The sequence below is a fragment of the Oryzias latipes genome, chromosome 12 (assembly GCF_002234675.1).
Source record: "Oryzias latipes chromosome 12, ASM223467v1".
Taxonomy (NCBI): Eukaryota; Metazoa; Chordata; class Actinopteri; order Beloniformes; family Adrianichthyidae; genus Oryzias; species Oryzias latipes.
The window spans coordinates 13254858-13271708 of NC_019870.2; the positions used below are offsets into that span (position 1 = coordinate 13254858).

The 16851-nt window shown below is 39.5% G+C and overlaps 1 protein-coding gene across 4 annotated transcripts in view; it reads left to right on the plus strand.

Moving 5' to 3' along the window:
- LOC101157960 (netrin receptor UNC5C) overlaps positions 1-16851 on the plus strand; it is a 128870-nt gene that overhangs the window by 100565 nt on the left and 11454 nt on the right. Inside the window, exons 6-12 of one of the 4 annotated variants that reach the window (XM_011481791.3) lie at positions 1538-1705; positions 1928-2092; positions 5938-5994; positions 8527-8718; positions 10437-10799; positions 14230-14317; positions 14442-14613. In XM_011481791.3, coding sequence (XP_011480093.1) covers positions 1538-1705; positions 1928-2092; positions 5938-5994; positions 8527-8718; positions 10437-10799; positions 14230-14317; positions 14442-14613 — 1205 coding nt within the window. The remainder of the gene's footprint in view (positions 1-1537; positions 1706-1927; positions 2093-5937; positions 5995-8526; positions 8719-10436; positions 10800-14229; positions 14318-14441; positions 14614-16851) is intronic. The other 3 variants (XM_011481792.3, XM_020707660.2, XM_020707661.2) reach the window with 3 other exon arrangements.

Sequence of the window (16851 nt, forward strand, 5' to 3'; positions counted from 1 at the left end):
ACTATTTCAAAGTTACAGTGCATAAAGCAGATCTGTCTGTCACCCATAGCGTTTTCCATTTTCCTCATTTTGCTTCTGCCGGAAGGTGTGTGAGCAGCGGAAGACTTACCGTTTTTATTTTTGTGAAGTGCATGAGAGGTGCTGATGTAGCAGAGTTAAACTTGAAGAGCCCCCCACTGTGGTTTCACACAGACTCAGCCACTGTCTCCTCCACATCAACCAGCCTGACTGTTACTGCAACAGCAGGGCTGTGAAGTGAAACTTTGACGCCCGCTGGAGGCTTCTCCATACAGAACAAATGAAACCTGCAGCACTTCTGATCCCAAATCAACATCATTATTACTATTAAAAAAACATGGCTTACAAAAATGTACAGCTTTAATTCTAATGTACTTTTAGGAGTTGAGTAAAATACTTTACACTGAGTACAGTTGAGGTTAGCAGATGCACAAGTAGCACAATGATGCTGAAAAGTGATGGCAACACCACTTAACACACAATTCAAGAGTTGCAGGAGGTTTAACCTCTTTAGTGGGAATTTGTTTTGTTTGTTTCCCATTTCAAAACTTGTGTGCAAATAGAACATAATGTGACCATTTGGGGATCGCTGTGAGGACGATGTAGAAATATAACAGTAAAGATTTCAGGCACAAGTGTCTCTACAAGACTTTCATGTCACTTACATAGTCTGTTAGGATTAAGCATCAAAAAAGAGCTTTGATGTCTGCTCAGTTTTTTTTAGTTCCCATTTGGAAGACGGGACACTCGCACATTAAAGTGCAGTTGTGCTGCATGTGAAGGCATTCATACTGGCCCACACAGCAGTGTGAGAAAGCCCAAAGGATGATGGAGAGTTGTCTGTGATACCACTGATGAAATAACAGAAAAAAGAGAGATAGACTGTGTGTTTCCAGCTAGAACCACATCAAGGACACTGGAAACAGGAGCTGCTAACAAAAACACAAGCCATGGAGAGACAATGAGTGGAAAGAAGCTTGAGCTTTAATCCACGGAGGACAGAGAGCATACGGTGAAAAAAAAACACAGATGTTGAGCTTTGGCCAACTTCTTCACAAGCTCAGTATTTTCACTCATAAGCATGTCACATTTGGAAGTTGGAGGCTTGGAGGGGCCCTGTTACACCATCTGAAATGCCACAGACTTGTTCTCAGCCACAAGCCCTGGTGTCACTCTGCACTGGATTTAGTCACTGACAGAGATGGATGAGAGAGGGAAGAGAAGCATTAGGGGGAATCAGTGAATGGAAAATGCACCAATCTGACCACGATTTACAGTCTGGCTGCACCTCCAAGTAATGACCTGAGATGTCAGGGTGGAAACACACAAACTCCACAGTAAATACAAACTGTTTCTGCACAAATCGACATGTCTAGGAGATTCTAGTTAAGGAAACTTCTACTGAATGGCTATCGACTGAAATTGGAGATCATTTGTCAGGCTCTTTACTCATTTCTTTTCACAATTTTAAAGGAAATGAACATTACAGCATTTAAAAGTGTGTTTAAATTTTTTGTAGTGAATGGTGGGTGGTCAACATGGACGGAGTGGTCAGTGTGCAACAGCCGTTGTGGTCGTGGTTACCAGAAACGCACTCGCAGCTGTACCAACCCTGCGCCTCTCAACGGTGGTGCCATCTGTGATGGGCAAGGCATCCAGAAACTGCCCTGTAATCCTCTCTGCCCAGGTATGCAGTGATGTGACAGGATGTCCTTTTATTGGGGGTTATGGGTTTAGATGCACAGCAACTACCTCCCTCAAATGTTTCAGTTCTACATGTGCATATTTGTTAGTGCCTCCATGCTCATGTGTCTCCAATCTCACTGCCTCAAACCACTGTCCTAATCCACTCACTCATTTGTCTCCATCTTCTCAATCCCTACTGTGTGTCCTGCTGGTGGTGTGATAGTGGATGGCCTGTGGACAGAGTGGAGTAAGTGGTCGACATGTGGGACAGAGTGCACCCACTGGAGGAGGAGAGATTGCGGCGCACCGGCTCCCAAAAATGGAGGGAAGGACTGTGAGGGCACGGTGCTCCAGTCTAAGAACTGCACCGATGGGCTGTGCATGCAGAGTGAGTACCTCCTAATCCTCTGCTACTGTCTCTGACCTGCCGAGCAGAGAAATCTCTTCACCCTTTGACCAGGGGTTTGACTGCTCTCTTTTTCATCACCATGCTGTGTTTTAAAGCTGAACACATCGCTCTCGCCCTGTCTGCCACTCAAGTTTGTTCACTTTGTCTTCCATACTTAAACTTTTTATGATTTCTCCTGCTCCAGAAATAGGGGTGTAATGATTCATTTTAACAAGGATTAGATTCCTATTATAATTTGTGGTTACTGATACGATTCATAGTGGAAATTGTTTCGTTTTGAATGATCTGATTCACTGACTAAAGACGGATCCAGGACATCTTTAGCCAAAAATTAAATCAGTGTGACTCAGAGATAAATACCTGGGTACTGAACAGTGGAGGTGAAGTTTTCCAGATTCCTTGTATTTCTTACAACATAATTAAGTGTAAAGTAAATATGTGTACAAATAAACAAGAAAACAAGAATCAAAAACATTCACATTTTAGTTTCATAAAGTTCAGCCCAAAACAGAACATTTTTAGAACATTCTACCACACTATATGGTCACATTTCTTTGCAAATATAATAATATTTCAACACATTGGACTGGAATGATGGTTTAATCATATTTTGCCTCCATCACATATTGTGTTTTTTCCGCTGTGATGCACTTGGTCGTTTTTACGTTAATGTAAAACAATCCAAAAGGCATTTTCCAATACTGATTAAATTGATTTTTTTTTATTTTGAAAAAATTCTCCAATGGTATAGGTCGATTTGATTAACAACTTGTGTCAGACAAATTAATTTGGTTAGATTACAGGAATTTCAATCGACTGATTAAGTTGATTAATTGTTACACCTCTGACCAGAAAATGACATCTCGATTTTTTTAAACTGCTAAGATTGTATATCAATGTGCCACCTGAAGATTTAAATCATTATAATATTAAAAGGCAACAGAGCATATTTCAATACATCCATAGTCATGTGCTCACTAGCTGATACTCCACAATATCTTCAAAGGACATGAAAAATGCTTGTTTTATTGGTTGTGGTTGTTATGCAGCCAGAAACGATTTTGCGGAACTGTTCTGCGCTCCTCTCCCTGCATGTTGAATATAACCACACAGTTCATTTAATCTGAAAGCCATGTCTTTATTTTTTAATGTGTTCATAGATGCTTTGATGTGTTTGTGTTTACTGCTCTGTTAACTGGTTAAGTATTTAAAACCCTCCCAAACGTCATCCACCAGCACAAGCTTCGGGCTTGTCTGAGGACAAGAAGGAGAGGATTAAAAGCAAAGAGCTGCAACTATTGCACAGTAACCGAGTTAAACTCTGCCTAGTTTAATAAAATTCTTCTCCAATAAACATCTTTGGAGGTGTTAGACCTAATCACTGTCACAGGCCCTTCAGTCGAGTGTAAAATATATTACAGATGGTGATTGTGACACTAATGATATAACAGAGGCTCGGCTAGTAAACGTCTTAAATCTGATACAGCTGGCAAATGCTTTGTGCAGCTGATCTAAGCTGTGGCGGCGCACCGGATCAAGACCTGCTACCATCTGTGGAGTGTCAGTGCTATTGACATCTTATTGGTGATCAATATGTGCAGTAAGGGATCAGTTTTCTCCCTTTTGAAGTAAATTCCTGTATTTGCATTTACAAAGAATGTCAAATTGCTCAAAAATATGAAAGAAGTGGTTTAAAATATATGCTAATAGTACTTAAAAACATAATTTTATGGTTTTCTTCAAAATATGTGCGCCTCACACTTCCTTGCCCTTGTGCTCACCATTTTTCATGAAAGCATTAGTTGTCGGCGGATTGATGGCCAGTTTGCCGAGAATATAAAGCCATAATGATATGGATTCAGGATCATTTCAGGGATTGATTTTTTTTTTTCTTTTTTTGAGAAGCTAAGCGGGTGAAGCCACTTATGTCAATGCTAATGACCATTTCCACAAGCATTTAGGAGAACAGCCCATTATCTAAAAGCTCACGTTATGGCAAATATGATTGGGAATGGAAGTTGTGTGCAATCTGAACTCACCTTGGACCACTGATCTGCTCCCTCTAGTGCAGGGCTGAATCAGAGCAAACACACATCTTTGGATTCCGTTGCAGTTTGATCTTATTTTCGGTTGTTTGAATTTATTTAAATCATTTCAATTGCAATCCATCGCAGAAATCTGCCAAAAGAAATTTGATATGACCCCAGCCTGGAGGAGAAACCGGGTGCTTTCACTTGTAGAGACACAACTTACCTGAGACAAAAAGGAAAGAGTTGTTTTATAATGTACTTTGCAGCTTGTTTATCACATTTAGGCTGTCAGTGACTTTGGGGAGTTGGGTTTAACACTGTTAAGTACTTTTCAATGGATCTAGAAAGGTTGCACTTTTATAACTTCCTAACTTTTGATGAGTATAGTTTCTAGAGTTTGTTGAAGCTGACCTGTCTACATATTTTGCGCTCCCCATGTGATCTGTCTTCCTCCATGTTGTCTGAGTGTTTTGTAACCCTCCTCTCAGATTTGACATGTTCTTGACACATCGATCCGCAGAGAGGGGAACACAGACGCAGTTTATTGCTGCCAGATAAAAATGAACAATCTTGAGCTTCACTTCTGTTATTTGCTCAGTTGCCTCGAAGAAACAAACATTAACTCTGCTTGACTATTTTCACTTTGCATAAACTGACTGCTGAGAAGTTAACTTTCAACAGCTCTGAAATTTCAGATGACAAACCGTTTCCCCTAAAGCTAAAAAGAAATGAATCGGGTTAAAACTGAAACAAAGATTTCCTGTACTGGGATCTAGACTTCCTTCCCCGTTCTATGATGTCAGGAAAGAAAAATCTTTTTTCTTCCAAGGACTTTGATTTTTTTTTGTAGCTCGACCACTGAAGCATGCTTTTACTCTGGGTTTATTGTAGATTCAATCAGGATGTATAGAAACTCTACAGGATGGGTTCCACAGGGCCATCAGTTAGACTGGCCCTTACAGTCACCTCCCCTTTACTCCATCGCTGCATCCTCAATGCCTGATTGCATGCACCAACCCCATCTATCAAGCCATTGATTTTTTTGTCAGTCCACTTGTCTGCCTGTGGCGCTTTCCCTTTCCAATAAGGACTTCATTGTTTGTATAGTTGTTTATGGATGTCCCAGGGAGAATGAATATTATGTGGGATTGTGCACTCTCCCTGGTCGCTTGTGTGTCCTCGACTGTCTACTTGCAACAAAAGCTCTTAAAAGCCCAGTTGGGACCGGAAACCTTCTTCTCTGCGTGCTGCTCCAATCCCCAAAACACACGTGTCCAATTTTTCAAATCGCTGTCCCTCAGCCTTCATCCTCTCCCTGCTTTCCAAACATAATCATTCCTTTTATCTGGCTCACTAACCCCTCCGTCGCACCTTTGCAGTGACAGATGCAAGGCTGTAGGTTCTATTGACTCTGCTGGAGCCCACACTTTATCAGCACCTCCATTCCCCTAACCTGCCAGCATCCGTCCTGCTGCTGAGGCACTAAGCCCACTTGATGGATTGCACCACTCCCTCACAGAATGTCCACGTTTCACTTTGCTTTTCTCATTCATCTCTATACACCAAGCACTGATTTGGAGAGGAGGCTCCAAATCAAGAAAGATCACTTTCCCGTGTCATCGCTCTTGCTCATGAGTCTGTTTCTGTCTCATTTGTTGAGTTTGTTTTTCTGTTGGTAATTTGATTTTCATCATCCCTCTTCTTTCAACCCCCCCATCTCCCCATCACCTATCCTCACCCCATTCCTCACCTCTCCTGCTCTCTTCCCCATCCACAACCCTTTATTTTTTTAAGGTTCCTTGAATCCGAAGTCCTCTGAGGCGAAAGGGAAGAATGATTTGGGGAATTCATGTGAGTCATTTATTTTTTTGTCCTTTTATTTTATTATATTTGTTTTATTTCCACCATCACTCTCCTTGTTATTTCTACTAAGTGTTTTAGAAATATGCTATATTTGTTCAAATTTTCTGGATTTCCACCCACTCAAAGTGCTCCACAGACGGGAAATGGGGAACATTTAGAGCATTTTCAATGAAATTACAAAGTGTTACCGATTCTGAAAAAAAAAATTGGTTCCCTGCAAGCAGCTGACTGGCAGTCTGCAATAAAAGTAAATAATGCATGCCCACATAGAGCAGTATTTCAGAATCTGCTCTGCATCCTAACAACAACATTTTGTGTCAGATATTCTGTTTTATTCTATTAAAGGGGAACTTTGAGGAGCAATGCAAAAAAGAGAAAGAAAGAATGGCTGCACTGGGTTAAAATGTAAAGTGGAATTAAGGAAAAAGTAGTCTGTTAAGAGAGATCCTGTTAAATTTAACACAATTTCACATCTTTTGGTTAAATATTTGAAAATTCAGGAGGGTTTTTGCAGAAAATCTGACAACAAATGGTCAACCTTTTCATATGAGTGTAATCTTTTGAATCTATCCAATCGATTCTAAACATCACGTGTTTACATGTTTTTCACAAAGCAGTCTTTAAGTCTCAGTTATTCTGTAAATTTCTCCCTCCTTTTGTGAATCTTTTGGTTCTCAGAGCAAGCAGATTCCTCTGTGATCATTTTTGTACCTCTCTTTTTCTGATAATGGCTCATGTTCAAAGGAATATATTAATCTTGGTGATGCATTTTAATGCACACACTTAACAGGTTGCTGCCTTCTTCATCAAAGCTTGAATAGAAGATGGCTCGACTGAGGGGATGTGTGTTAAATAACTGCAGAGATGCTTGGCGCAGGGAGCAGAGTAAAATTACATTTTTAGACTTTCATCATTGGCTCCCTGCTCAATTTCCTGTTTGTTCGTGTGCTAAAGGAAAAATCAGAGGACCAACATTTATTGCACGAGGGTGCATCTTTGATGTGATGTCCCAGTCAAATCTGGATAGAGGTGTCCCTGCTACATTTTAAATTCCAAGAGATTGAAGGAAGTAAAGTCTGTGCAATTAAAGACCTGCAGCAAAAACTTTACCTAGTGCTTGAGTACTCTTTGTAATTCACTGTGTCTGCTGTAGGCGAAAGGAAATCAAGGTCAAGCTTTAATTTACTTCAGTCTTCAGCAGCAAAAGAAAAAAAAATATTCTGTAAAAATGCTGAATGGAGCTCTTTATTGAATTTCAATCCTGTTTTGAAATAAACATTGAATTAAATATGGGTGGAGGGGGTGGAGCTGGGGAGCAAGTTTGTTTTTATCTAGTTTCTGACTCTGTCTTGTCAAAAAAATCACTACTGATGCTTCTGCTTTCTTTCCTGCTCTTTGTTGAAACTGACAGAGGATACACATGAATGCCATCTGCAACCAAGAGACACAAGGCTAATTTACACAAATCCTCAGCCATCATGTGTCTTCAATTCAATAGATTTATGGGTGATACTGCCATCTGCTGCAGAGTCTGTGTAATTTACATACTCATCTTAAAACGGGGACAATCTGGCCTTTTTTAAATGCCTTTGTTCTCTTTCAAACAAGTGTGCATTTGCATCCTTTGGGCTCTTGAATGATCTCAAGCAACACTGCACTCCTGTCGAACAATGTACATGTACATGCTCCCACAAGCCCCGCAGTGTTTCATTACCTTGAAAGAAGTGTGTTTTTTCCCCATTTGTCAACTGGTGACACTGAAGGACATTCTTTATCAGGCATCACAGAGAGTTCAGACTGTCAGACGGCATCTTTTAAAGGCCGGATCTTTAATGAGTGCCTGTTGGAGTCTGGGCTTCTAGCAGACACATGTATCTATCCATGCCAGGCACGCTAATCACAGAGGTTTCTCCAGCTGGAAGGTGGAAAGAAAAACTCTGGGTGGCAGGCAGAGATGAAAGACAATTTTGAGAAATCCAAGCTATGCCTAGATCTTATCTGCTATGTGTAAGAACAAAGAAGGACAGGCTCTGAACTCCAACATGGAGCTCGGTAATTTGAGCGATGAAGCCATTAACATCTCTGTCCTCACAACTTTTGATCTCGATCTGAAAAGAGACGCTGGGTTACACTGGAGCGCCCGTGTTTATTAGCTGTGCTTCTTCTTCAGATTTTATCATCTGTATTTTGTTGCTAATTGTTGTCTTTGTGGGTCATTGTTTACAGCCTCCACATAAAACAGCACAGCTTCTGAGAAATATGAAGACACAGCTTTGCAAACTGCAGAATGAACTCTCCGTATTAAATTCAGAGTCTTCAGATCTCAGTTTGGAGATGATGCCAATGTGTTGGTCACTGCATCACATTTTAGGCTGAAATGTCAGTGTCCGACTGTTTGTGCTGCACTTCAAGCATTGGTTATCCTTTTTAAGACACGCTCTGTCTCGCTGATGTAAACAGATAGCATTTTTCCAAGACTTATTTTCTTTCATTGTGTCTCTTTTCCATTTTCTCCCCCAGTGGCTCCCAGTACAGACGATGTAGCTCTATATGTGGGGATCGTCATCGCGGTGATCATGTGCCTGGTTATCTCTGTCGTCGTGGCACTCTTTGTCTACAGGAGGAACCACCGGGACTTCAGCTCCGACATCCTAGACTCCTCCGCCCTCAATGGAGGTTTCCAGCCAGTTAGCATCAAGACTGCCCGCAAAGGTTGGGAGAGTGAAAGATTTGTGTGTCTAATGATTATTTCACACTTTTTTTTAGCTCCCCCAGGTAATGTTAGAAATAGAAGATGTTTTCTCAATTTAATTTCGACAAAAATATCAATGTACAGATGTATTGCATCAAAAGTGGTGTAGTTTTAAGAAGTTTAAATTTTACTGTAGCTAAAAGATTATAAAATGTGGACTAATTAATTTGGAAACATCTGTCTAAATTATCAAAAATAGTTAAAATAATTGCAGCAACAAAGCTTGATGTGATTTTAGATTTCACTTAACCCTTGTGCTATCCTAGGCACTTTACCATTGGGAGTTGGGTCATCTAGACCCACTAGCCAGTGCGCTGAACCTTTTTCTTCAATGATTTGTGATTCTCACTGGTGCCCATGGATTACATGAAATCTTTCCACTTATATCCACCTTTGTTATGGTAGGGAGAACACGTCAATGCAAGGGTGGGATCATCTAAGACGGCACAAGGGTTAAACAGGAAATAATTGGCTGAGATTTTGCTTCAATTTTTGTTTTAAGGTTTTTCTTTTATTGTACTGAGGGACTATAGAAATCTTTCTTTCTGTTTTAGTCTGTTGTAAAACAGGAAACTGATTTCCTCTCCAGAAGTACTTTTTTAATGGAAGCTTTAATCCTTTCCCGTTGGTTTTTGCTAATTTGCAACGAACCCCTTAAATCCCGGACTCTACTTAATTTAGCATCACCTTGAACGGAAAAAACAATAAAGAACATTTTTTATATAATTCAGGCATGAAGGGGTTAATGCACAATTGTAACTTTAAGTAGCTTTAAACAGCATCCTGAACAGCTGAAACACAAAAAACTGGAATATGCAGTAGTTTCAGAAACCTCTTTGTCATAAGAGGACTCAATTTACTTAAATTGGCAACCTGTGCCAATAACCTGTTAAGAAATATTGGGTTGAGTCGCTCCAGCAGCAAACATGTTACCAGTTATCATGTTACCATCAGTTACCATCTTCATGTGGGTGAAGGGCCAAAAAGTCTCAAATTCTGGTGATGAAAAACCAAACTATGCCCGACCATTAAAATGTAGTCAGGCCAGCTTCTGTTTGGCATATTTAGCTGTAATTAGATTTAGCGATGATGCTCCTGATGAGGAAGGGTATGAAGACATCAGGGAAGCAGAATTAGCACCATGAAAATCCCCTAATTCATTAAAATCTTAAATGAAGGACTGCATGGACAGGAGGGGAACATTGATGCTTTAAGGATGGTTTTGTCTGCTTAAACAGCAGCTTTAAATTCAGTAAATTGAAGAGTTCTGTATTTTTTTTTTACAATTCTTTGCATTTAATTTTGCCAAAGGAAAACAAAGAAAAATACAGCAAAATCTAAACTTTCATTACTTTATTTTCCATTTCAAATCTCATCCCACAGTTCATCAGCTTTTGCTGTTTTTCGGAGCAAAATATTTTCTTAGAAATCCCTTTCATCATATAGATGTTAAACATTCATTTCAAAGCCTTCTTACTGTGTGTATTCCATGTTAGTGATGCCATCTGTTCCTGATGGATCCCAGCTGCACCTGTAATTCCTCTGAAGGAGTTAACCTTCTGGTCTTGATGGGTCTTTTCTAATGAGTGAAAACAGAAGAATTATCCAAGCTGCAGCTTTGCTAATTGGTACCAAAAGTTTTTTAACCTTCTTGTTCTCGTCTCTTTTTCTCTTACAGCTGATCTCTTAACTGCACCACCTGACTTGACCTCAGCGGCCGCCTTATACCGCGGCCCAGTTTACGCCCTCCATGACGTGGCGGACAAAATCCCCATGACAAACTCTCCTCTTCTGGAGCCTCTACCCAACCTGAAGATTAAGGTTTACAACTCCTCAGGTTTAGTGACCCCACAGGATGACCTAGGTGGAGAATTTTCCTCCAAACTGTCGCCTAAGCTACCACACTGCCTGCTAGACAACAGCGACAGCACGATGGGCCGTCGCACACAGAGCCAGACTTTGCTACGCACAAGAGATCCATCTTGCACTGCTTTGGGCTCCTTCAGCTCCCAGGGTGGACAACTTATTGTGCCTAACTCAGGTGGGGTGCTAAACAGTGTAACAAACACTAGGTTAAACAATTTGAATAACTTAACGGTTTTTCTAACGTCTGAAATCTTTTTCATCAATTAATCAGCTGTGTTTTTCTTTTTTAATACAAACACATAATTCCCCCACTGCAAAAGCAGTCCACCTTAAAAAGAAAAAGTCCAAAGTAAATTCACAATGTAAATTCAGATCTTTGTCCATAAATCCATCCAAATAGAGCAAAAGCTAAAACAAAATTTGGTATGCCAAATTGATACCAAGGTGACTTTGTCACATCAGTGAGAAATACGCCTTTTTACATTTGCATTGTGACATTTGTTAATTATTTTCAGTATCAATCTTTTTGAAGATGCATGTGTGTATATGTGGACGTGTATGTTCAGAGCAATGCTGACATCTGCTACCAGCTTCTCTTTTGCTCCTCAAGGTTTGCTCTTGTTTCAGCTCTAGCATGCTGGTGATAACGACTGCAGGTCAAAATGTTTTCCCGGAAAGGTCACATAAATGAAAAGAAAATCTGTAATAAGCCATCTGCCTGGAAACAATAAGGATGCCCCTGTCCGTGCTTCAGGATATTACAGCTGGTGCTAGATTAGATTGGCTTCATTGTCAGATCAATCCCAACCGCAAAGCACCCACTGCATCCCCTTAGTTTATCAATCTACAATCAGCAGGAAGTATCTGACACCTACCACAAGATGTCACCTAAAAAGAAAATGTATGCAGAAATTTAAAATAAATTCTGAGATGTCTGTAAAAAAATAACTTGAAAAATGTCGAGAATGGCATCTTGACTATAGGTACTATTGTGCAGAAACCTCCAATGACAAAAATAGATTTGTAGACATAGATTTTTCTCTTAATTATTATAATTGTAAAAAGGAAATAGTTGACTTTTTAAGTTTGCTATGCAAGCACAACATTTACCCTTCTTTCATAAATGTCTCGAGCGTAAAAAAGCAAAATATCTCTCACATTGAATCAAAGTTTCCTTTTGTTCTGATTATAGAAGAAAAAAACAGCTGCAGACGTTATGTAGAGATGCCACAAGAAGGACCTGGTGGAAACTTGTTTGGTTTCAATTGTTCTGATCATAGAGTGGAAGTCTTTTAATCATCTATTTCCAGACTCGAAGGCATATTCTTTTCTTTTTCAAAAACCATAGAAATGTTTTTTGATTTTTTTTATAATGGCATTGGACTACATACAGTAAAGTGAAAGAAAGTTATTTTGTTATTGGATCTTATATCAAACCACTCATCACAAGTTTAAACTTTAATAGGTATTGGACATATTTACTTGTACAATGTTAATTGATAAAGTAAGTTTAGCACTTTGTTTTATTGTGAAGTGAAAATTAGTTATTATTTTCCACTGCAGACCACAGCTCCTGAGCTGCATCTGTTACAATTCTACCTTCTTCACTAGCAAACATGGAAACAGATGTGTCTTTGAAGTATTGTGCACAGCCATGTGCAACTTATCAGCATATCAACTGTGCAAAGTGTGACAAGAGTTGATGGATACCTAGGGGTGACTGCACTAGAGAAGCTGAAGTAAGAGGTGTTCTAGTTTCAGGCGGCTTACATTAGCCATGCTGTCTTCACCTAAAATATGTGCGGGCTGTAAATGACATGCCACAGATGCATGTCGATAGGCAGAGACAAACTAGCTGTGACATTAAAGGATACACGGGCTTCTCACATTTCTTCATATTTTTTTGATACCTGGGAAATGTTCTCAGCTGCTGGTTGAGCTCCGTCATCTCATCAGGTTACATAGGCAAAAGAGGAGGGAAGTACATTTGATATTTGATCTCTTTGTGAGTCTAGGTAATGAAATATTTTGTGGTAATGTCAGCGTGACTGGTATTTTGCATTTTGAAATGCATTTTTTTTCACTGATTTAGCGTTTGGAGTGGCGCTGAGTGTCAGGCGTCCCAGTGGCAAAGTTGCGATTGGCTCACTGGTTTGCTGTCTGTCACTTTTTTAAAAGTCAAGGACATCAGAAATCAATGAGCTATTGAAACATTTCCCTCCCGAAGGAAAAGCATGTAGTGTGTTTATTCATGAGGGAATTTGTGGTATACGTTTCCTAAAATAATATTATTAAAAACACATATCTGACAGGACATCATATCAAATCAATGTGAGATGGAGAAATGTAAATCATGTTGGCTTCCACAATACTGGGAATGTGATGAAGAGGTGAGAAATCATTGATTCTGGAAATGATATGCTGCATCATTTTCAGGTTCGTACAGGAAAAAGGCAATAAAGTGTAGCAGTAGTTTTATGAGCAAGTAAAGGTCATTGCCATTATTACTCCAAGACAGATAACAATCAGCTTTCTGTGAGTTCTCCAATCATTCTTCCCTTTTTTCATGCAGATGAAAAATGAAATTGGTGTAGGAATATCACTCTGGTGAAGTTGTGGCTGGTATTTTGACACAGCATGCAGCAGTTGATCCGGTGCAGTCTTTCATGTGACTTAAACCTGGTGCCTAGTTTGATTTAACAAAAGTGGTGAAACAATCCTGTTATAGACACTTGCACCTGGATGCTGTTTCACGTCCCATTCAACAATGAAAGGATTTTTGAGTCTTCTTGACAATCAAAAGTCCCCCACAAGCATGTATCAAACTCTAACATGCGCAATAAACGTTCCGTGTGCACAACTCGGTCATCACGAGTGCACATTGAATGTTCCATGTCCAAATTCATTCACCACTCCTCTACTCTCGTGGAACTACTCCTTCGCGCTGGTGGAAGTATTCCTGTGCTCGTGTAACAACTCTGGCGTGAATTTGACTCCATACATGGCCGCTTGAACGCGTGATGCTGAGGGCGGTGTGAACATAGCTTTAGCCAAACTGGATAAAGTGCCAAGCTTTAACCCTTGTTGCTATCTTAGATGACCCCATCCTTACATTGACGTGTTCTCCCTACCATGACAAAGATGGATAAAGGTGGAAAGATTTCATGTAATCCATGGACACCAGTGAAGATCACAAATCATTGAAGAAAAAAGATTCAGAGCACTGTCTAGTGGGTCTAGATGACCCCACTCCCAATGTTAAAGTGCCTAGGATAGCACTAGGGTTATGAATGTATTGCTCTACCTGCAGAGCAGCAGAAATATATTCATTTGTTTTGACCTAGAATATGGTAAAAACAACAACAATATCATTCACAAACAAGTAGGGGGTAATTTGGATAGGAGATGCTGCTGAAAATCTGTCAGTCAGATGTCAAATTGTCAGAAAACTCATAAAAAACAATATTGTAGTTACCTCTCAGAATATCACTTGATCCAAAATGTAATCTGTATCTGGAAGACTGTTTGCATGTAAATGTAGTCAATGTGCCATTTGCAATGATATGCAGTTGATTTTTGTGCCTCTGTTGTTTTGTGCTCCTCAGGGGTGAGTCTGCTAATTCCAGCAGGAGCCGTTCCTCAGGGTAGAGTCTATGAGATGTATGTGACAGTTCAGAGAAAGGAGAACCTGAGGTACCTGTCTGCTGCATCAACAACTCAGAAACCAAGTTTTGCCCCTTTTGTTGTCACATACACACCTGTACTGTTTTCACACTTTCAGTTTACAGCACTTTTATTATAATTTTTTTGCATACAGGCCTTCGGTGGAAGATGGACAAACAGTTCTGAGCCCTGTGGTGAGTTGTGGGCCTCCGGGTGCTCTGCTTACTCGACCTGTCGTCATCACGATGCACCACTGCGCCGTGTGTGATGGACAGCAAGACTGGCTGATCCAGCTCAAGAGTCAGTCACAACAGAACCAGTGGGAGGTAAGATGTGGGATTCATTATGCGTGCTGTGGTAAAGTTTAATCTAATGCCTGTCGGTGAAGTAAAGTTTTAAAATCTGCTTCTGACAGGAATAAAAAGAGTTGCTTCACAAATTGACTTAATAGCAGAAAAAGGTTAATGAGGCGAGTGAAAGGAATCCATTGAATTATCTTTATTTACAAAGTGCCAGTTCACAATCAAAGTTGTCTCAAAGAGTAAGAGAAAAAACAAAAACATCAACATTAAGTTTTGTGAATTACAAATGTTAGAATACAATTTAATTCAGATCATTTTAGTAAGGCCAGATTATCCTAATTGTACACTAATAAATGACCAGCAGATTACGTTTTTGATCTAACCTCTGTAAACCTCTTTCTAACTAAGCAAAAAGCAACAATAGAGATGGAAGATTTAGGAAGAAATTCCAGCACAAGCAGACTCCTTAAGACCATTTGCCGTGACTAGCTGGGGTCGGTTCCTCTCCTTTTCTCTCCCCTCATTCTGTTCTACTCATCTACTCATATTAGATGATCTCTCTTTTCTAAAAGTTGTAACCCTTGTGCAATCTTAGATGACCCCACCCTTACATTGACGTGTTCTCCCTACCATGACAAAGGTGGATGATCACAAATCATTGAAGAAAAAAGGTTCAGCGCACTGTCTAGTGGGGTCCAGATGACCCAACTCCCAACGTTAAAGTGCCTAGGATAGCACAAGAGTTAAAAAAGAAGACGCAAAGGCAAGAGGGAAACCGTCTAAACATGAAGCTATGATAAATGCCCCATTAGATATGCTTGTGTAAGCACAACTCAAAAAGTCTCTGCATTTCTGTCTGTGGGGTGATGTGGTGGAATAACATGGAAGAAAGTATGAAAATGAGTAAAAATGTAACACAATATAAACAACATAAAAATACACACAGAAAAATTTGGAAACATATAAATTAAATAACGACAAGCCTAATGAGACAATGTTGGACAATCAAGTTGTTTTGGTACTTTGATCCTTTTATTCTTTTAATTATTTTGTATTTATGTGAATGGTAATTACATGTTTAATGTGTACAAATGTATGCATAAAATTGAGTAAGATTGGGGAATGAATAACATTTTCCTTCTACCCACTCCTTTTTAAGCACTTTATCACTTATCGTGTTTATTTAACTATTTTATTTTGTGGCTGAAAATAAAAGGATACCAATCAATCAATCAATATTAAAAGTATCAAATATTTAAGTGTGAATGGTCATTGGTAATATCTTGCTTAGAAAAGCTGTTGCTAAGTCAGCAAACTGATATTTTTGATAATCTGTCTCTAAATTCAGATGGTTCTCTGAACTGTAGGTTGTGGTGCATTTGGGATCTCTACTATGTTCTCTTAATATCAACAAAATATTTTTATAGTTTGGGCATATACTAATATACTCATTCATGCAGCAATGTCAATGGAAAGTCCTGCCATGGTAGCAAAGGCTGGAGTCCACAGGCTTATGGCTTAAGTTGATAAAATCAAAATGTTTAATACTCCCCTTTCACAAAAGGTAAACCCCACAGCTTGGTATTAGTCAATATTCAACCTATGCTTCCTTCCAAGCTTTTCATTACACAGTGTCTTGACTAACTTTATTTTTAGGAAGTCTTTGAACAATTACTCCAGCTAATGTGGTGACTTACAGAGCAAACGAAATATATATATGTTCTGGGTGACATTGATGAATGACTTAAGAATTTCCAATAAAGCTCAGTGTAGACGGAGAATTTTTTTAAAAAGAAATAACTATTGATTAAATCTTTGACCCGTCAGAGTTACACATGGTAATATTTGCAATGACTCCAGCTCCCTTCATATGAGCCATCTTTCCCTGTGAGGCCAGCCTCTGTGCTGCAGGAGTAAAATATTGCTTTATGATGCGCTCTGTCAAAGTTTGTATTCGTCTATGCAGCATCATCAGGTGAGATGAGCCCCACAGAGGAAGCCATTCACAAATATTCATTCTGAAAATAATCATTTCATTGAGAGTGCTGAATTATTTCCCCACCGAGGTGCAAACTAATTCCCAGAGCCAAGTGTTGTAAAAATGAGGATGATGATGACAGCTGGTCTCCTGCTTTCAAGCAGAAAACAAGAATTCAAAATCAACCAATGAATGCAGTTTGAGGATAAGAGTAATACTTGGTTGTTTTGCTTGTGTGCATACTGTACATAAGCTAACTTCTCCACTGTGTTCCAATTATCCCT